Source organism: Neoarius graeffei, chromosome 8 (assembly GCF_027579695.1).
Source record: "Neoarius graeffei isolate fNeoGra1 chromosome 8, fNeoGra1.pri, whole genome shotgun sequence".
NCBI classification, from domain to species: domain Eukaryota; kingdom Metazoa; phylum Chordata; class Actinopteri; order Siluriformes; family Ariidae; genus Neoarius; species Neoarius graeffei.
The window spans coordinates 52067675-52089738 of record NC_083576.1 but is presented as its reverse complement, the minus strand read 5'-3'; the positions used below and the strand labels follow the sequence as shown (position 1 = coordinate 52089738).

The window sequence follows — 22064 nt, the reverse complement described above, 5'->3', positions numbered from 1 at the left end:
CAACTAATTCGAGATCTCGAAAAAACAAAACCGTTATTCCGAGATAACGACATAATTAATTCAGGATCTCGAGAAAACAACACAACTAATTCGAGATCTGGAAAAACAAAACCGTTATTCCGAGATAACGACATAATTAATTCAGGATCTCGAGAAAACAACACAACTAATTCGAGATCTCGAGAAAACAAAACTGTTATTCCGAGATAACGACATAATTAATTCAGGATCTTGAGAAAACAACACAACTAATTCGAGATCTCGAGAAAAAACCGTTATTCCGAGATAACGACATAATTAATTCAGGATCTCGAGAAAACAACACAACTAATTCGAGATCTGGAAAAACAAAACCGTTATTCCGAGATAACGACATAATTAATTCAGGATCTCGAGAAAACAACACAACTAATTCGAGATCTCGAGAAAACAAAACTGTTATTCCGAGATAACGACATAATTAATTCAGGATCTTGAGAAAACAACACAACTAATTCGAGATCTCGAGAAAACAAAACCGTTATTCCGAGATAACGACATAATTAATTCAGGATCTCGAGAAAACAACACAACTAATTCGAGATCTCGAGAAAACAAAACCGTTATTTCGAGATCTCGAGAAAACAAAACAATTATTCTGTGATCTCGAGAAAACAAAACAATTATTTCATGATCTCGAGTAAACAGCTGAGAAATGGTTCATTCAGGTACATGTCTGCCAATTTCTAAGTCTTCGTTGTCTGACCCACAGGGGGGCGCAGCTCTGCTAGAAATCTCAGCTGTTTCCTCGAGATCATGAAATAATTGTTTTGTTTTCTCGAGATCACGGAATAATTGTTTTGTTTTCTCGAGATCTCGAAATAACGGTTTTGTTTTCTCGAGATCTCGAATTAGTTGTGTTGTTTTCTCGACATCCTGAATTAATTATGTCATTATCTCGGAATAACGGTTTTGTTTTCTCGAGATCTCGAATTAGTTGTGTTGTTTTCTCGACATCCTGAATTAATTGTGTCGTTATCTCAGAATAACGGTTTTGTTTTCTCGAGATCTCGAATTAGTTGTGTTGTTTTCTCAAGATCCTGAATTAATTATGTCGTTATCTCAGGATAACAAGGTGAATAAAAAAAGATTATATGAAGTGCCTCTCGCGGCTTCCATATCCAGGAACTCCGAAAGGTGCATGCATACTTTCGAACTGCTGCTTTAACAAAGGTTTACCACTGGGGGGAACCACAGAGCTGGCTAATAGAGCAGTACAGGCTGCCATACTTAAGGCTTGTTAAACAGCAAGTGGGCTTAACAAGGCGCCACAAAGCTGATGTACTGGGTGAGCAAAGCCAGCCCTGGCCAGAAAATGTATGTGTGTGTGTGTGTCAGGCTGAGTCTATGGTAGTCTATAGTATCGTAGTAGAGGCACAGTACACTACATCTAACCAGAATCCACTTATGTTCTGTAGCAAACTCCACAACTAAGTCATTACCCTCAGCTCTTATACTCCACACTGTCAGAAAACGTGTTATTTTACACCACCTCAGCGGTAAACGGATTTGCCCGCACACGCTTTCCTTACCCAGGAAGTTGTTCCACTCAGTGTCAAGGTCGGCTTGGTTGGCCAGGCAGCCACGCATCACGTTGAGGCAGTAGTTTTTACACGGCTTCAGAGCCACTTGACCTGTGCAGTATGGGCAGTACAGCATCTTCATAGCAGCACGCACACAGCTTGGAGAGGCACTCACCTGTGAAGGAGTGACCGAATAAAGTGAGCAAGTGGAGGACCGTTAATCAGATTCAGCTTAAAAAAGAAAGGGGGTGGGGGGGGAAGAGTGCAAAGGTCTGCTGTAGAAGTTGATGAGTAATCAGACCACTCAATTACAGGACAGAGCTTTTAATCGATAATAAACCAAAAGGTCAAAGAATCTTATTAAGGTCGTATACCCTTTCAGGATTTCCTTTATCCATCACAATGAATCATTGTGTGCTCACCGTGGAGACTTTGCCGACCACTTCGGGTATGAGAGCGAGGCCAAGGGTGAAGGTGCGGGCAGCAATGAAGGCTCTGCTCAGCTGCAGTCTCAGCTTGCGCGGCACATCACCGAACGGCATTAGCTCCTCTGTATGCCGACTCACGCATTCCATGTATGCATCGCTGAACTCGTACTGGGCGTTCACCAGGCGGAACATCCGCTCAAGTAGCTCGGCCCAGAACTCTGACAGCATGTTGTCGAGGTGCACGGCAGAGCTGCGTGATGCGTAGTAGAGCCGCAGGTCACGAAAAAAGTGCTTGAAAAGCTCTGCATTCTTCACATACATCACTCCGTAGGTGAGTACAAACATGTTGTGCAGTGACTTCTCGGAGTTGTCGAGCAGCTCTTTGAAGAACTCTACGAGAGAGAGTGGGAAAGGAAGACAGCTCAGATTAGACAGCGAGTGCTAAGCAAAGCAAAAGCAGACATAAGGTTTTGTTCATTATTTACTGGGACAGAATATCTATCTGTCTCTCTGCTGAACAATGAGTAACACGCACAAACATTAAAGAGCACCAGCTTGATGACGTTTTCAAAACCTGGACATGCAAACTGATTTACGTTTCCGAAAAGCTTCTCGACTGTATCTAATTTATATTACTTCAATCAAGAGAGTAAAATTTCAGATTCCACCATGTTTTATTCTTGCACGTCTGGAAAAGCCACTAGGGTTGCCAGTGAGGCCAGATAAGTAAAGGTTATTCTCAAACACATTAATGCGTTTTCCAGCCCAACATTGTTCTACAAACATTTTCTTGCAGCCTCAAGGAAAATAACTTTTATCACGGGACAAAAGTGCTGACGGGGGGGGGGGAGTGAAAGGAAGAATGAAGGGCGGCCTACGTTCAAACGGTAACATCTCACCCATCAAGCTAGTTGAGACTGACCACCATCAATGGCATTTTTCTGTTGTCACATTCCATTCGCTTTTTTCTTTGTCTCGGCGCTGCTCCTGCTCCGTCCTTCAGAGAGGAGCTTTCAATAGGATTACTGAATAATGCAGACCCCTTTCGCCAAAGAGGGACCTGTACCCTGCCTCGAGCCTCTCTCATTCCTTCTGCTCTGCTTTCAGTTCATCAGTTCCTTCAGAAAGCCCTCTTCAGTGGAGACAGGGAACAATGACTTACTTCATCCTGTGGAATGTCAAACCCCCTCCCCACCACAAATAATCCATCCCCTCTCTCCCATGAAACTCACTCCCCATGGCCCAGGCTTTCTTAATCTGAACAAAATGAGAATTCCACTGAAATGCTTCACCTTTTCCCCCCCTCACGCATAGGCAGAAATAAGCACTAACGCAGCCTTTTTCCCCTCTGTATTAACTTCTCCCTTACTGGCTATTTACAACAATTTGATGCGTGTTAAAGAGTTAAATCTGTCCGTTAAATCTGTCGGACTATACCAAGACAGGATTATGCCGATGCTGGACTATACCAGAACTATACAAGCACACCACACACTGCTTTCAGGCACACTGACAGGCACATATGCACAGGTCAGTAAGGCACCATCACTTCCACTTCACACTGGCATCCACTCAGCAAAATGGCAGGTGGTGCGTGTGTGTATAGGGAGGGAGTCGAGGCCGCTCTTTTAAAAGATGCTATGTAACCACGGATACCGGAAACACTGCAGCCTTTGCGTTCATGACTGTTTCGGCGGGTGGCCATCAGCCCCTTACTGACATGGGAAGAGGAAAAGGGCATGCAGCTCAAGCTCTCTAGAGTGAGATTATAACAAATTCCTGCCCCAGACAGACAGGGAAGAATGCCAGATCTGTCAAAAGTTGAAAGCCACACAGCAGAGCCATGACTGGGACGGAGGAGTGAGGGGTAGGGAGATAGCTGGAGAAGGAGGACAGAGAGCTGGAACAAGCAATAAAGATTAGGGATCGACCGATATGTTTTTTTTCAGGGCCGATACCGATACCGATTATTATGGAATTGGGATGCCGATAACAGATACGTGCAACCGATAAATGTAAACATTATAATTCACATGAAATTAAACATAGCACACACTGACACAAACCTTCATATCCATGAAATGTATGTTTAATTGTAAAATTGAACATGAAATTTTGTGCAGGGAGATGCCAGCAGCATTTGTACAATAAAGTCAAACATTAGTTAGAATAAAATGAGAAATAAAATAATAATATAAATATTCACCAATAAAAAAAATAAATCACTCCCTACTATATTACAGCTCACTATTTTCAGTGGAAAATAAATGAAAATACACTCTGGATTCTTTTACACTAAGAACTAAGTAAGACTTACCAACTTCAAGTAGTTTTTAAATAACAAATCAAGTGTAGGGAGCTGCCTGCAGCATTTTTTAAAAAGTAAAATCAAACATAAAGTAGGCGATCACTCCCTATTATGTAACAACTTAACAAGTAACCATCTACATTCTAATGCTTTTAATGCCCAAGCCTAATATTCCCAATTTAGGAGGATTATATTGTAGTGAAGGAAGCATTACATGTAGTTTCAGCGAGACTAGTTGGTTGTAGGCTAATTCAAGTGCTTCCTTCCGTAAGCTAAGTTTGCCTGGCTACACAGATGCAAATGGACAATTTTAACGAGTAGTAGATGAAGAATGTAAACATATAATGATGTTGTGCTTTTGCAACTTGTGTGTTTGTGACTTATTGCGGCAAAAGCAGCGTGTCCTTACCTTGAAGTGGGATCTGCTTCTGCACGAGTGCCCATACGGCCGCCTTGAAACAGTTCACAGCGTTTAGCTACGCGTGTTGATTGGCTGTATCCCTTGTGCCGCTTCTGCACGAGTGCCCGTACGGCCGCCTTGAAACAGTTCACAGCGTTTAGCTACACGTGTCGATTGGCTATATCTCTTGTGCCAAACAAATCAGATGTTGTGGTGGGCGGGACCGTGTTCTTGAACTCAGAGAGGCGAGTGCAGGAAAGGACGTGCAGTGACAGTCACGTTAGGAACAAAATGGCTGCAAAAAGGCATGTTATCGGCATATCGGTGGAAATTATGGTCAATACCGATAACCCTAAAAATGCAGAATATCGGCCCAATATATCAGCCAGGCCGATTATCGGTCGACCCCTAATAAAGACGGTTCAAACGGACGAGTGGACAAAAGCAGTTCTAATCGACACTAATGTAAAACGTATAAATAAAGCCAACATGATGTATTTACTCGACATACTCTAAAGCAACTCATTATTTATCACATGGAAAACCACAAAAAACATGATGTAAAAAAAAAACATCCCTTACTTTGCTTTTTGAACCAGCGAGGAAAGCTATTTTCCCAAGCCACTCCAATGTAACTAGTTTTAAACATTGTACGCTTGGCCTGAAGTTTCTGTATACTTTCAGTGTGATTAAACACATTTGTAAGATTTACGCATCTTGTTTCATCATTAAATACAAGTTCAGGGAGCAGTGTGGTTGGTCTGCCAATAAAGAACAAGCCTGAGGCCTCCCTTCTGGTATTTCCATTAAACTGCGCTATCCGTTAGTGAGGAAGGCGACTCATTTGGAGAATACAAGTACATCAACTTTAGGAAGGGAACTTGATCTTCGAGCACAATTTTTCCCCTTATTTTAAAGGGCAGCTCCTAAACTGGACCACTCTGTTTTTCTCTGCCCTTTTCCAGTGGTGTGCACGCTTGTACCATGCCGAAAGAAAAGTCAGAAAACACTGAACCATATCGGTACTGTCCAGAACACAGAACGCAAGAGATGTTTCTGGCCACCAAACCTCTTCTTCCTTCGATTTATTCCATGACCTTCCAATAAGGTCCAGTAATTGCTTCCCATTTGCACCAATTAGTCGGCGAGTTCCTTTCTTTTCTTGTGGGATTGCAGGCACCCTGCCGTGCAGCTGTGGTGCAGGACATGAGAGTTTGGGTAGGGGGTTTAATCCTGCAGACAATACTGACCTGGCCACAGCTATCCAGACCAGACACAGCAAAGGAGGCCTGTTTTTGGCCTTGACTGAAACCTCGAGACTACTCTCACCACTTCCCCTACACAAACACGCATGTTTATGTTCAAGTTATCTTAATGACCATTTATCTTCAGTAATCACTGTAAATATTCTACTTTGTAGTTGTGTTTGTGCGACTGTGGGTGTGTCATTATCATCTACATCTCAACTCCACTGTACACAATCTGTGCTGGTTCCTGTGGGCCTGCTCGCTTGTTTGATGTCTTAAATGTCACCAGTTTACGCCGTGGAGCTCAGATAGGCAAAACTCACCTACTTCAACTGCTTCATCGCCTAAACTTCATCAGCTCGTTTACGCTGATAAGAGTTTCAAAACCAAGGTAAAGCAAATTCATGCGGTCATATCTACACACATCTGAGTGCAGTTTTCACTGTTGCACCAGGAGTCCAGTATGTTCGAGTCGTCGGGATGTTTAGCTCATTAAACAAAGTGCCTGCGCCGTTTTCACCGACTAGCACTTCTGAGCTTATTCCCACGGTAATAGTTCAAAAGAGCTGAGAACCTGGAGCTGGCACAGAAATGAAAGGCAGAGAAAAGGAACAAACAGCAGAGAATAGGAGTATGGGGGAGGCAAAGGAGGAGGAACGGGGCTGCAACTGCATTCCGAAACGTCACATTTCTAATCACATCTGGCTGCAATACAGGCAGTCTTGCTCACCAGCACTCCCTAAAGCATTTCTTCTCACAGTGTAGCATGGATACACATCCTGCTAGAAAAATCAGTTATCATAAACATCAGTTTCATAAGTGCAAAATGCTGTTTCTTTTTGTGTGGGTGTGTTCGCATGTCTCTTTCTCCACAAAACTCCCGGACAAATTACTCTTCCCCCACGCTGAAGGTCGCATGACACTCACCCTCCACTTTCTCTTCCACAAACACATTCATAAAATGTCATATGCCAGCAGCGCACAAGACAAATTCCACATTTATCCGCACCATAACATTTCCTCGGTGCTTGCCAGCGTGTGGGACTGATTCCACTCTGCACTTCCGCCAAATACACAGCGACTTGACTGTCACTAACGAAGCTCTTGTTTTGAGTAGGGATCTGCCGTCTTATTATTCAGATATCCATGAGAGTTAATGAGCAGATATTTGGTTAACCACAAGAAGAGGGGGAAAAACATATTTAACATGGCATCATCAAGTATTTTTTTTTCCCCACTCCAAAAGACAATTAAAAAAAACACAGAAAAAACTTTACTGAATGTCAGCTCAATACATCAGTATGTAGCCCTTTGGCAGTGCACACTCAGGCGGAGCTTCAAATTCAAACCTCATGTATGTTAGAACTGTTACGGAGTTCAAAATGCTACAACCACTTGGATATTTGTGGGCAGGATGTTCGAAAATCCCTGGATTAATGAACTTTGTATGACTCAGTGGTAATTTTATATTTTATCTTAAGGCTCATACAGAGTTCTGTTATATTTATTAAAACAATTCAGGAAAAGAGAAATTAATGCTCTATGTGAGCACGCATATGCAAATGTAATATATGTACATACAGTGGTGCTTGAAAGTTTGTGAGCCCTTTAGAATTTTCTATATTTCTGCATAAATATGACCTAAAACGTCATCAGATTTTCACACAAGTCCTAAAAGTAGATAAAGAGAACCCAGTTAAACAAATGAGACAAACATATTATACTTGGTCATTTATTTATTGAGGAAAATGATCCAATATTGCATATCTGTGAGTGGCAAAAGTATGTGAACCTCTAGGATTAGCAGTTAATTTGAAGGTGAAATTAGAGTCAGGTGTTTTCAATCAATGGGATGACAATCAGGTGTGAGTGGGCACGCTGTTTTATTTAAAGAACAGGGATCTATCAAAGTCTGATCTTCACAACACATGTTTATGGAAGTGTATCATGGCACGAACAAAGGAGATTTCTGAGGACCTCAGAAAAAGTGTTGTTGATGCTCATCAGGCTGGAAAAGGTTACAAAACCATCTCTAAAGAGTTTGGACTCCACCAATCCACAGTCAGACAGATTGTGTACAAATGGAGGAAATTCAAGACCATTGTTACCCTCCCCAGGAGTGGTCGACCAACAAAGATCACTCCAAGAGCAAGGCGTGTAATAGTCGGCGAGGTCACAAAGGACCCCAGGGTAACTTCTAAGCAACCAAAGGCCTCTCTCATATTGGCTAATGTTAATGTTCATGAGTCCACCATCAGGAGAACACTGAACAACAATGGTGTGCATGGCAGGGTTGCAAGGAGAAAGCCACTGCTCTCCAAAAAGAACATTGCTGCTCGTCTGCAGTTTGCTAAAGATCACGTGGACAAGCCAGAAGGCTATTGGAAAAATGTTTTGTGGACAGATGAGACCAAAATAGAACTTTTTGGTTTAAATGAGAAGCATTATGTTTGGAGAAGGGAAAACACTACATTCCAGCGTAAGAACCTTATCCCATCTGTGAAACATGGTGGTGGTAGTATCATGGTTTGGGCCTGCTTTGCTGCATCTGGGCCAGGACGGCTTGCCATCATTGCTGGAACAATGAATTCTGAATTATACCAGTGAATTCTAAAGGAAAATGTCAGGACATCTGTCCATGAACTGAATGTCAAGAGAAGGTGGGTCATGCAGTAAGACAACGACCCTAAGCACACAAGTCGTTCTACCAAAGAACGGTTAAAGAAGAATAAAGTTAATGTTTTGGAATGGCCAAGTCAAAGTCCTGACCTTAATCCAATCGAAATGTTGTGGAAGGACCTGAAGCGAGCAGTTCATGTGAGGAAACCCACCAACATCCCAGAGTTGAAGCTGTTCTGTACGGAGGAATGGGCTAAAATTCCTCCAAGCCGGTGTGCAGGACTGATCAACAGTTACCGGAAATGTTTAGTTGCAGTTATTGCTGCACAAGGGGGTCACACCAGATACTGAAAGCAAAGGTTTCATACTTTTGCCACTCACAGATATGTAATATTGGATCATTTTCCTCAATAAATAAATGACCAAGTATAATATTTTGTCTCATTTGTTTAACTGGGTTCTCTTTATCTACTTTTAGGATTTGTGTGAAAATCTGATGATGTTTTAGGTCATATTTATGCAGAAATATAGAAAATTCTAAAGGGTTCACAAACTTTCAAGCACCACTGTATGAAATATATTTGCATAAGAGGTTAAAACATATATGTACATATACATATAAAACATATATAAAACCTATTAGAAATTGGAACAATTTCATATTTTGACATGTATGTCTAGCCCATACAAATATGGTTTTATATGGTTGCAACACACACACTACCGTTCAAAAGTTTGGGGTCACCCAGACAATTTTGTGTTTTCCATGAAAAGTCACACTTTTATTTACCACCATAAGCTGTAAAATGAATAGAAAATATAGTCCAGACATTTTTCTGGCCATTTTGAGCATTTAATCGACCCCACAAATGTGATGCTCCAGAAACTCAATCTGCTCAAAGGAAGGTCAGTTTTATAGCTTCTCTAAAGAGCTCAACTGTTTTCAGCTGTGCTAACATGATTGTACAAGGGTTTTCTAATCATCCATTAGCCTTCTGAGGCAATGAGCAAACAGATGCCCCTTTTCCACCAAAGCAGTTCCAGGGCTGGTTCGGAGCCGGTGCTGGTGCTGGTTCACAACTCGTTCAACTTGCGAGCCAGCGGAGAACCAGTTTGCTTTTCCATCGCTCACGGGGCTAAGCGGAGCCACGTCATTACGTCACTGCATACGTCATTACGTCACTGTATACGTCAGTTACGTCGCTGTATACGGAAGTTACGGCACTACGTTTGCATAAACCTTGGTGCGAATATCAAAGCAAAAACAACATGGAAGAAGCAGCAGTGGCAACAACATCAACAACAATAATAATAAATTACTTCGCGTTTGTACAGCTGCTGCTTCTCGTCGCTTAAAAATGGCGATCTTTCGCGGTCTTGTTATTGTTGTTGGTCTTAACAACTCCGCCCCCCTGCTGACGTAAGCGGTTCTTTCCTCTGGCCCAGCAGAGAGCTGGTGCTAGCCTGGTACCGGTTTTTCTGGCCCCAGAGCCAGTTCTTTGTCAGTGGAAACAGAAAACCCGGTTCCAAACTAAGCACTGGCCCTGAACCAGCCCTGGAACTGCTTTGGTGGAAAAGGGGCAACATTGTACCATTAGAACACTGGAGTGAGAGTTGCTGGAAATGGGCCTCTATACACCTATGGAGATATTGCACCAAAAACCAGACATTTGCAGCTAGAATAGTCGTTTACCACATTAGCAATGTATAGAGTGGATTTCTGATTAGTTTAAAGTGATCTTCATTGAAAAAGAACAGTGCTTTTCTTTCAGAAATAAGGACATTTCAAAGTGACCCCAAACTTTTGAACGGTAGTGTAACAGCATATAAAAAATCCTCATATAGATATTTTTAATACATGTACATGTACAAATTTTACTATGGGTATTTCAAATATGCTATAAACTTATATCTTCATATATCTAGAGGATGTATGTATGTGATAATATCACCCTATAGGTAACACATATGGCAATATCATTCGTGATATAGGGCCATATATGTCATAGATTTTATTTCCGTATGGGCAGTGGCCAGTATGAAATAAAAGGATCACAGAGCAATTGAGACATGCCATGTGTGTGTGTGTGTGTGTGTGTGTGTGTGTGTGTGTGTGTGTTTGTGCGCGCTCAATGTTACGTCTGGTGTAAAACAGTTTCAGTCAAAACCAAGGTGCCTGAGTTGCTTGTGCTGTCATTTAAATTTTGTACTGGATGCAATTAGAAATGTATTCTCTCTCTTTTGTCCTCCGAGACACACACACTTCATATCTCGGTGCCAGTGCATGAGAGTGAAAACTGCCCATTTCCAAGACATTTTCGCTCCTGAGAAAAATATCTTTTTTTTTTAGGGCCCGTTTACACGAGGACGCTGTCGGGTAAAAACGACTAACTATTTTATCGGAAGTGCCTTTCGTCTATACGGGGACGGCGTTTCCAAGGCTGAAAAACAGATAAAATTGAAAACGCCTTCCAGAGTGGATAAGTTAAAAACAGCCCCCGTTGCATATCCGTCTGAACTACCCAATACGCGAAACTCTGCTCGGATCTGCTCACGTCGGGTACGCGTTTACGTCATACATATGTCATATACTGTACATGCCAGCTCGGGAAGTAAGAAAGTAAGTAAAAAAGTAAGAGCATGTCTGATTACATCGATCCAACGGACCTTCAAGCTGCTCTGGCAGCTTTAATAAACGTCCAGGAGTCCTTCGAACATCTATACCGAATCTGCACATATACCGTTAATGAACAGAGGCGGGTATAGTATGCTCTTACTTTTTTACTTACTTTCTTACTTACCATAGCCAGAGTAGTCAAAGTTTTCGCGGCGCAGATGTGCAGATCAGACAAGATGGAAGACGTTGCGCATGCGTGCAGACATAGCGGAGGTCTTTCACAGCACCACCTAGCCGCCTGGCATGCACATCCAATTGAATTCCACACATTTATGCGTCACCGTATAGACGCAGATTTCCTCCTTGAAAACGGTCGTGTAGACGCGGAAAAAAGTGAGAACGAAAACAGACTTTTGCGTTTTTGTTTCAGACCGTCCCCGTGTAAAGTGGGCCTTAAACTGAGTCTGCTGATTCCAGTATTTGAATACTGACTTCTCAAATAGAAAACTAAAAAATAGATACATATGTGGATGTACATTCCAAGTTTTAAGTCATTCTCAGAATGGATTGGTGAATAACAATGGGTTCATAATGAACATGTGCCTCGTAGCCTGATCCTTATCCCTTGTACCTGGTGGGCATCTGACATCAGTTCTCTGACATCACTCGCCTGGCCCAGATGAATCATCTAATAAGCGTAACAGCTCCTGTAATTTCCTATCCAAATTAACCTAACTGGCATCAACAGTTAAGGGCAAAGCCTTCTTCATCCCCAACCACTTCATCTCACGCTATTTTGTAAATGGCTGCGTTCACATCTGCAAGACTTTATGACATGAATGTGATGATAGGCACCCAGTCTCTCTTTGCGTTAGTGGAGGTTTTCCCCTCCTGGGTGAGTCAGCAGGGCTTGTCACGTGTTCCCATCACTCTCAGCGAAGCAGAAACCTGATCTCCCTCCCCCTGCTTGATATTTACAGCCACATGCACAGGAGAAAGGAAGCTTGGCTCTAGATGTGTGTGTGGTCTGTCTGACAAGCTTCTCTCTCTCTCTCTTTGTGTGTGTGAGAGAGAGAATGTGTTCTGTGGGACAGGTGGAAACATGGCTGAGGTCTCTAGATAGCAGTGTTCGAATTACCGTTCTCTGCTCAAATCTTAGGCTACATCCACACGACAACAGCAACGAGATTTTTTTTTTAAATATCGCGTCCACATGGGCAATGGATCAGTAAAATATCAGGTACATATAGCAATGCAGCGCTTGCTGAAAACGATGCAATACACATGCCACACCTCTACGTGCGCTGTAAGATGGTCCCATCGGAGACGCCAGAACAACAGAAGAAGTAGGACGCATGCGCATAAACCCCTTCTTCTGTAGCATCAGCCACATAAAGTTTTGATTATTAATCAGTAGCGTAAAACGAAAGACGCGGAAAGAGGAATGAATGGGGGTAGATAGAAGCCGGTACGCCAACATTCTGAGATCCTCCAGAATTCTTTAATGGTCCGGAATAAATTGAATGCTACACATTGATGGATTACTTTGTTCTTCTACGCCCTTTTTGAGGAATGTATTGTCAGACTTAAACCAACATCTGAAGAGGTGAGACCGCTCCTTTTTTTTCCCTATTTTTGCTGGTGGGATTGTTTTTGTTTTTGGAAAGCGCACGGGCGGTGCGCGGTTTGGTACTGCTTCCGCAGTGTTTGGACTAAAGACTCTGCCCTAAGGGCTATTCTCTCACTCTCTCTCTCTCACTTTGCACCATTACACAATAAATATTCACAGTGAAAATATTTTGTAAGCACGTTTCATGAACCAAGTTATAGGATTTGTTGACAACTCGCATCGAGTTCGTTACACTTCTACCTGGCGTGAAGCACTGACAGTCATGTGGTTGTGACGTCATCGTAAACAAATCCGTTCTACTCATCCAGACGACTTCGCAACAGTGCCATTGCCAGATTTTTTCACTCTGGAACCCGTTCTCAAAAGATTTCGTTTTGGGGCACCCAAAACGCTGGTGCCGTGTGGACGCCAGGCTGAAACGATAAACAATTTTATCAGATTCACCTGAATCTGTTACCATGTGGACAGGGCCTTAGTGGGTCTATTTATTGACATCCTTCATCAAGGTGAGCAAACGTGAAGAGATAAAATAAAATGATGATATTTTGAGGTCAGAAATATTGGAAAACACTGGAGCAATCATTTGGTGAAGGCTGCCCTGGAGAGAATAACAGCACTTCCAGCTCTTCCTATAATGTCTAAAAAGGTGTAAGACACTTGCAGACTGATCCTGGATTATTCTATTCGTTCTTTTCAATTCTTCACTTATTTATACCTTAAGACCTGGCTATTATATACGATTTACTGTTTGATCTCAGACGTTTTAAGAAGGCATTTTATTTCTCTTGTTCACGATCTGTTTTCATTCTCTCAAGTATAACCTATAGGATATCAGCCATTTCTCTGACATGTATGATTTACTTCAGGTGCTTTTGGACCAAACAGTTCTTGAGACTTATTGAGAGGAAATATCCACTGGGGAGCTCCCGAGAACCACACATAATACTAGTCACAAGTTCGGGAGCACCTATTTCCATCTCATCTCATCTCATCTCATCTCATTATCTCTAGCCGCTTTATCCTGTTCTACAGGGTCGCAGGCAAGCTGGAGCCTATCCCAGCTGACTACGGGCGAAAGGCGGGGTACACCCTGGACAAGTCGCCAGGTCATCACAGGGCTGACACATAGACACAGACAACCATTCACACTCACATTCACACCTACGGTCAATTTAGAGTCACCAGTTAACCTAACCTGCATGTCTTTGGACTGTGGGGGAAACCGGAGCACCCGGAGGAAACCCACGCGGACACGGGGAGAACATGCAAACTCCGCACAGAAAGGCCCTCGCCGGCCACGGGGCTCGAACCCAGGACCTTCTTGCTGTGAGGCGACAGCGCTAACCACTACACCACCGTGCCGTCCCACCTATTTCCATGGTTTTTCTTTATTTTTTTTAATTAAAAGACACTTCATGTCTTAAAGTAATGATGGATGTCGTTTCTCTTTACTTAGCTGAGCGGTTCTTAACATAATATGGATTACTACGATTGTGGAATAGGGCTATTTACTGTATGTTTATTATTTACTATTTACTGTTTGATCTCAAACGTGTTAAGAAGGCAATAAATTGCACTAATTAACTTTTGACGAGGCACAGCTGTTAATTGAAAAGCATTCCAGGTGACGACCTCATGAAGCCGGTTAAGATAACGCCAATGGAGCACTTGCATGTGACGTCACAGCCGATCCAGATTGTGACAGACGCCATCTTGTCGGTCAAACGCCATATTCCGCCTTCTACTTCTACTTCTGGTTCTACTTCTGCTTTTACTTCTGGAAAACCCTACTATATACAATTCTACTACAACGGCTGCGGCTACAAGCTCTCCCTACCTGTGCACGTTTTTTGTGTGTATTTTTGCGTGTTGTTCGTCTGTACCGGACTTCAATATCCACTACAACCGTATGGACTTACTGGGCATTGGTTTCCAGCAGAAAATGACGGTTTGTAGCGATTTCCATCGCATGCACAACATTCCGGACGAGATAGCGAGACCAGGGGGGTCTCCGTGGATTGTTATCGGAAGCAAAGTGAAGGAGGTGGCGCCGGGAGTGGAAGCAAAAGCGAGGCTGCAGGCAGAGCCGGCCTGTTGACTAAGCTCAGAAAACAGCCACTCAAACCTCCACTGCTAAGCCTCTACCTCTCCAGCGCCAGATCCATGTAAACAACACGGACAATTTGGAATTACAGCTGGAATTGCCTTATTCTGTTCTATAATCGGCTGGTCAGTGCTATACTCAATACTTAAGTGACTTACCCATCCAATGAGGATTCTTGTTTACAAGATGCCACATCTGAGTCGCTGACAAATCCTGAATTTCTGTAAAGATAACTGTCCAGAGATTTATAGGCACGCAGTGCTTCACCACTGAACAGCGAGGGAAAGTTAATGAGGTAATTATACATGTCTGGGTATTCCGCTGGCAGTTCAAAATCCGGTCGTGAAAACTCCGTCCGGTAAGCCATAAGGGTCACTAATCTGTAGATCGTTTATTTTAGACATATATCTAGTTATCTGTTCATTAGAAAAATGAGCCGTGTAGTCCGTCGGTTGAAATTGATCCATTCTGTACACGAGTGCAGCAGTATTCAGTGGTGTTTTTGACCAACAAGATGGCGGTTGTGTACTTTCCGGTCACGTGACTGCAAGATCTCTATAGTGTGCAAAGCGTCATCAAGGTAAACGCTGGCTACCTTGAAGAATCTAAAACATGAAACATTATGTTTAACACTTTTTCATTCGACAGGCGGATCGGTGCAGCCTCCGCAGTGATGCGGTCGCTTTACCGGTCCGTCGTGGTGAAGAAGGAGCTGAGCCAAAAGGCGAAGCTCTCAATTTACCGGTCGATCTACGTTCCGACTCTCACCTATGGTCATGAGCTTTGGGTAATGACAGAAAGAACAAGATCGCGGATACAAGCGGCTGAAATGAGTTTCCTTCGCAGGGTGGCTGGGTGCTCCCTTAGAGATAGGGTGAGAAGCACAGTCACTCGGGAGGAGCTCGGAGTAGAGCCGCTGCTCCTCCACATCGAGAGGAACCAGCTGAGGTGGCTCGGGCATCTTTTTCGGATGCCTCCTGGACGCCTCCCTGGGGAGGTGTTCCAGGCATGTCCCCCCGGGAGGAGGCCCCGGGGAAGACCCAGGACACGCTGGAGGGACTATGTCTCTCGGCTGGCCTGGGAACGCCTCGGTGTTCTTCCCGAGGAGCTGGCCGAGGTGTCTGGGGAAAGGGAAGTTTGGGCTTCCATGCTTAGACTGCTGCCTCCGCGACCCGGTCCCGGATAAGCGGAAGAAGACGAGACGAGACTTTTTCATTTACCACAAAATTCCATATATGGTCCACGTGTTATTTCATAGGTTTGATGTCTTCAGTATTGTTCTACAGTGTAGAAAATAGTCAGAATGCAGAAAAACATATGACTGAGTAGGGGTGTCCAAACTTCTGACTGGTGCTGTATCTTCAAGGGCTTTTTTCTATTTGAATTCGCGCCACCGGTTGTAACGCTGAAGTGACGTAAGCTGGCTTACTAGCGTGACGTTAGCAGGAAATGGTAACAAACCCTGTGTCCGAAATCGCTCACTCGTTCACTACTCCCTATCTAGGGAATTACTATATAGAGGACTATACAGTGAGCTCATTGGTAAAATGAAAAAACGCTTTCGGACACTAGTCCGTAGCGCTGGTATTTATGTCATTACTGTCGCACAATTAAAACGTGCCGGATCAGTTGGCTGGTCAGTTTTCAAAATAATAAATACACGCATGTATTTTTGTGATAAATACATATTATACTGAGCACATTTCCCACATTAATCAATACAAAGTACCTGCATCTTTCAGTTCTTTTAAATCAAGGCTGAATACTTTCTTCTTTGCCACTGCCTTTTATTAAATCAAATTTGAGACTTTTGATTTGATTTCTTTCAGTGCTTGGTTAGTGATCATCAGTTATACACTACTTTTCGTGATGCATTGTGGGATACTTTGAGTGCACTATATAGGGTGTAAATAATCCTCACTAAGGTTTCGGACAGCGCTACAAAATGGCGTCCTCGCTATATAGTGCCCAGGGAGCAATTTCGGACACAAGGAAAGATTTTTGTTTTGCTTCAAGTCAAAGTCCCTCTCACACCAGGATTTGGTCTTCCCAGGCAATCTCCTGTCCCAGTACTACCCAACTCTTTAAGGCGTATGGGTGCAGCGACAATCAGCCTCTCGCCTATACAGCTAGGGTTACAGTGGGGGGGGGGGGGGGGGGGCACTAGTCCTCTGGTAACCGCGAGAGTTTGACTCCCCACTCGCATCTGTATTGCAGCGTGCCTTGCCAGATGGCTGTAGGTACCATTTTTATGATGGTCTTTGGTATGACCCGACCACGAGTAGAACTCGCGATCTCCTGGTCAAGAGACGGACACGCTAACCACTAGGCCAACTCGTGGTCTTTGTTTTGCTTAGGTGTTTCAGAATTGTGCTGTATTTCCTCCCTAACATCAGATTAATAAAGCCTTGACTTCTGTGTTGGTCCGTGTTTTTTTCTTCCATTTGTTGAATGCTAATCTTACGAGTTGTTGCGTACACGCCTAGCGTTTTACATGGATTTTTAAAAATGGCAGTTGCTATCGCTAGTCTTGCACTGGCTCATGTCCGACCAATCAACGTACACTTACATCTGGACCAGTCACCATGCACTTACTCTTGAGAGGACCTACCCTGAAGTAGGAGCTAAAAAAGTCCCTCAAAACAGCGTTCTAAGAACTTCAATCGTTCTCAGCCCCTGCGGTACGAACACACAAAAAAGGCAGAACTTCCTCCAACAGTTCTAAGTACTACAAGAAAAGAATTCCTTCGGCCCGAAAGCGCTTTTATATGTTGTTTCTCACTTGTTATCTGTGCTATTTAAACTGTTTGGGCCATTAGCCTTGAATAAATAAAAAGTGTGTCGGCTTGTCAAGACTTTTTAAATCTGTATATGGCATGAATTTAAATACAAGCTTAAGAAGAGGTGTAATGTAACACACCTTTTGGTGTCACAACACCCTCTGGTGGGACCAGCTGGGAGTTTCAGTCAAACTGAAACACTGCTGGTCAGAACAGAACCAAGCAGAGGTGGCTGACAAAACAACAGGAATGAGGGTGACTCAGAATTTAAAAAAATAAAAAATAAAAAAGTACCTGAAAGCATGTAATTGTGTTGCACAGATGTGTGCTGGTGGATTATAGCTGGATGTAGGCCCTTACACTGACCAATACGGAACCAAGAGGAAAGATATAATTTGTGTAGATGTGTGTGTGACAGACAGAACGAGCCTTACGGTCAAAATGCTGGTGTCTCTGCGTGAAGGTGCTCTGCAGGTTGGTGCTCAGCTGGGAGATCGGGGCCTTCATATCCGAGCGAGACTGCTGACTCAGCTTCTCCTCCATCTCCAGAGTGCAGCATGAGAAGCCTTGAGGGCACACTTTCAGATCGGCTTCTGTAACACACAAAGCATGACAGAGCTCTTATACGAGTGTTCTTTAAACCACTCTGTTTAAAAATCCTGAGAGAAGAAAATGAAGCTTAAACCAAAACTACATGAAACTATGGCTGGGACAGGAAGAAAAATTCATGGTATGCTAAGCACAGAAGCCAGTACCCTGGGTTTCACTATATCGTGGGACAATCATCTTGAACCCCCAAGCAAAAACGGCTATGAGATGCTGGTGATAATGTTTAATGTTTCAAAATAATCTAAGCTTCAGGTTTCCCGGCATGAAAGCCACTACAGATCGCTATTTTATCTCCTCACGAAGGCCATTTGCAAACGCTAGCAGCTAGGAATAAAGCCAGGAGTAGTTAGGCAGGTATACCGTTTAGCAGTAAGAAATGGAGGACCAGATACATTTTTAGATAATGTTCAGCCAAGTTAGAGATGAAAGTGGAGCAAAGAAAAAAATCCTGAACTTTTGAAAGTCAAACTAAGATTGGGGGGGGGGGGGGGGGGGGGGCAACGTCCCCCGAAAAAATTTTAATAACATAACACGCAAAACCCTGCATTCTAGTGCATTTTAGTACTTATTTTCACTAAAACAAGTTATAACTTTTAAGCCTTTTTCTTTCATGTACATTAACGATTAACATGTCAAAAATCTCATCTCATCTCATTATCTGTAGCCGCTTTATCCTGTTCTACCGGGGCGCAGGCAAGCTGGAGCCTATCCCAGCTGACTACGGGCGAAAGGCGGGGTACACCCTGGACAAGTCGCCAGGTCATCACAGGGCTGACACATAGACACAGACAACCATTCACACCCACATTCACACCTACGGTCAATTTAGAGTCACCAGTTAACCTAACCTGCATGTCTTTGGACTGTGGGGGAAACCGGAGCACCCGGAGGAAACCCACGCGGACAACATGCAAACTCCGCACAGAAAGGCCATCACCGGCCACGGGGCTCAAACCCGGGCCTTCTTGCTGTGAGGCGACAGCGCTAACCGCTACACCACCGTGCCACCCTCATGTCAAAAATATCAAATTTAATTCCCCTAGTTAATGAGTAATTTTCAGGAGTGCATTTAGAAAACGCAGTGATTTTCCTGCTACACAGTTCATTACTTTGAAAAAAATCACAGTTGAAGGTAAACTCGGCAAAATCCCAAAACAGTACTGTTAAAAAGTAAAGGTCTGTTAAAGTTTCTAAAGCTTTCAGGTTTCAATGTTGGGAACATTGAGCCTCGTTTATCAATCTTTTAGTAGAGTTGTGCGTTCGCATAAGCTAAAGTGAACTAAAAATTTCCAATTCATATTTATGCGAGTTGAAGCCAATTAGTTCGTATTGTCTGTAAATTTAAACACACCAATGAATACCAAATTCCTCATGTAAATCAGGGCTGTAGCTAGGATTTTTCAGGGTGTGTGTGTGTCACACACTGACTGGCAGCCTGAGTACATTATGTAACAAAAAATAAATTACCATTGCTAGTTTTAGGCAGCTTAGAAACCGGCTCTTCCATTATTGCTGTTTCTTCCACGTTTTCTTGATGTTGTGTTCTAGAAACGGCACTAAAACTTAGCTTCGAAGCCACAAAATGCAACTTTGATGGAAAAAAATATATATAATAAATTGCTTACCTCTCTTCACGTCGAAAGAAGGAGGAAAGTTTTGCTTGTTTTGACATGGCGAACTATTAACACAAGAGGAAATACTTGTAATTTGCAACTAAAAAGACTGCAGCTACACTGGCAGCTTGAACACGCTTTCTAGTGCGATTGTGTTGCGCTTGCGCAGAATGGTGTCAGTCCTGCGCGCCTTAGCTCGTGCACCTGAAGGCGCGCCTTGGGGGCGCGCGCCTAACGAGCTCCGGCATGCGCGCCGTTAACAAAGAACACCTGTCTTTAATCAATTAACTATGTTTGGGCTATTTAAGGACTGCGCCCATGCAAGGACGACGCGAAGAATTACGCCGCATCTAGGAACGTGAAAAATCCGAAAAATAAATTTCTCCATTCGGGAAACCGGAGATTTTCAAGAGTTTTGTCAAATATCCGGATTTCCGGGTAAATCCGGAAGACTTTCATCTATAAGCCAAGTGCACACTCTGACTTTCAAGATTTCAGAAATGCTGAACCACTCGCACGACACAACTTTAAAATCACTTCAAATCAGTTGTTTGGTGGAGGTAGAGGACTGTAAAATGCTATAGTGCGTGCAAAAAAATTCTTATGTTCGTTTTTATTTCTGCTGTTCCTAACAATTATTTAGGTTACGATATTACAATTAACAATTATTTGCCAAAGGCAAAGTGAATAATATAATAACTGAGACAAAGTCGAGGTTATTATTCACCGATATTCACTGAGCCTGAGGCTGATAACTGTTTAAGTATAAATACACAGGTGATTTATTTAAAACAAATCGTATTAAAAAAATCATTTAAAAGTGGCATGCAAATGTAATAATGGTGCGGCGCAGACTTGTGTCACTTATCCACCGAGTCACATGAAATACTAAAATACTTTGTTTTGAAATAGGTAAAACAAATCACAATTCCACCTTACCTTTGAACAGTTTTAGACCAAACTTCGTACCAACTTTATTGCTTCTAGGAACAGCAGTTTCTTTTATAATTTTAATTCTTCCTCACTGACGGTGACGAAGCGATTGGCCGCCATTTTGCCGAGTTGCTAGAGGTGATTATCGAGAAATAGTCCGAATTTCTCGATAATCAGTGCGCACGATTTTCTATAATCACCTGCGTATTTATGCTAATTTCTGATAGAAGCAATATTACTGGGCTCATGTAGTGTGAACTCGGCTTTAATAAACTAGCAAAAAGAGCATTAATTGCTCTCTGTTCTAATTAACGTTAATTAGCTGGTAAGAGTTTTGGCTAATCCTGAAGTCATTTCCAGTATACTCTGCACCAATCAGTTTTCATTTTCTTCTTGTATTCATGAGGCTAATGCATTTATGAATTAGTACCGACTCTAGAGACTGACAGATAGGATTTTAAGATGGATACTGATTTCAATATTTGAGGATTTTAAAATCCGATATCAGCTGATATTTTTTTCCCAGAAACACAAAGATTTTCCCTAACATTTGTTCTGTGTAGCTATTTAATAGGCCTCACCAAGATAACATGAGTGTGTTTAAAAATAAACTTTTATTGTCATAAATAGTACTTGACCCTTGCTTGCGTCACCTGATTGGTGTGAGTTATGGCATTCCAAACACGTGTTGCCACCTTTTGTGAACAAATTACGCAACACTCATAACATGGTTGAAGGATCCATCTTCAGTCTCTTTTTTTTAACTGTCATTATGATAATAATCGGCAATACCGATTTATCTGCAATTAGCCCATATCGGCTGATGATATCCGCACAAGTCAAGTCAAGTCAAGTTTGTTTGTATAGCGCTTTTAACAACAGACATTGTCCCAAAGCAGCTTTACAGAATTTGAATGACTTAAGACATGAGCTAATTTTATCCCCAGTGAGCACGCCTGTGGCGACGGTAGCTGATTGGATTAGGCATTGCCCTGGTATATCGAGGAAATCAGACAACGGTGACAGCTGTTCAAAGCCCCACAAAGCTGCCCGATATGATTGGAGTGGTGGGCAAAGCTGTTGGCACTCGGACTGTGGACATTCAGAACTTTAACCACAAAATGGTTGTTATCTCGGAGCAGCTTTCAGCTTTGCAAGGAGTACGTCTCTCTGAGATCAATTTGAATTTGAATAGAATGGACGGAATGGACAGA

General features: G+C 42.8%; 1 protein-coding gene across 1 annotated transcript in view; it reads right to left on the bottom strand.

Annotated features, from left to right (window-relative positions):
• The window catches only part of gpc4 (glypican 4), a 103294-nt gene that overhangs the window by 9992 nt on the left and 71238 nt on the right, over window positions 1–22064 (bottom strand). Inside the window, exons 2-4 of the mRNA XM_060927819.1 lie at window positions 18130–18288; window positions 1985–2382; window positions 1572–1737 (exon numbers count right to left, since the gene is read on the bottom strand). Coding sequence (XP_060783802.1) covers window positions 1572–1737; window positions 1985–2382; window positions 18130–18288 — 723 coding nt within the window. The remainder of the gene's footprint in view (window positions 1–1571; window positions 1738–1984; window positions 2383–18129; window positions 18289–22064) is intronic.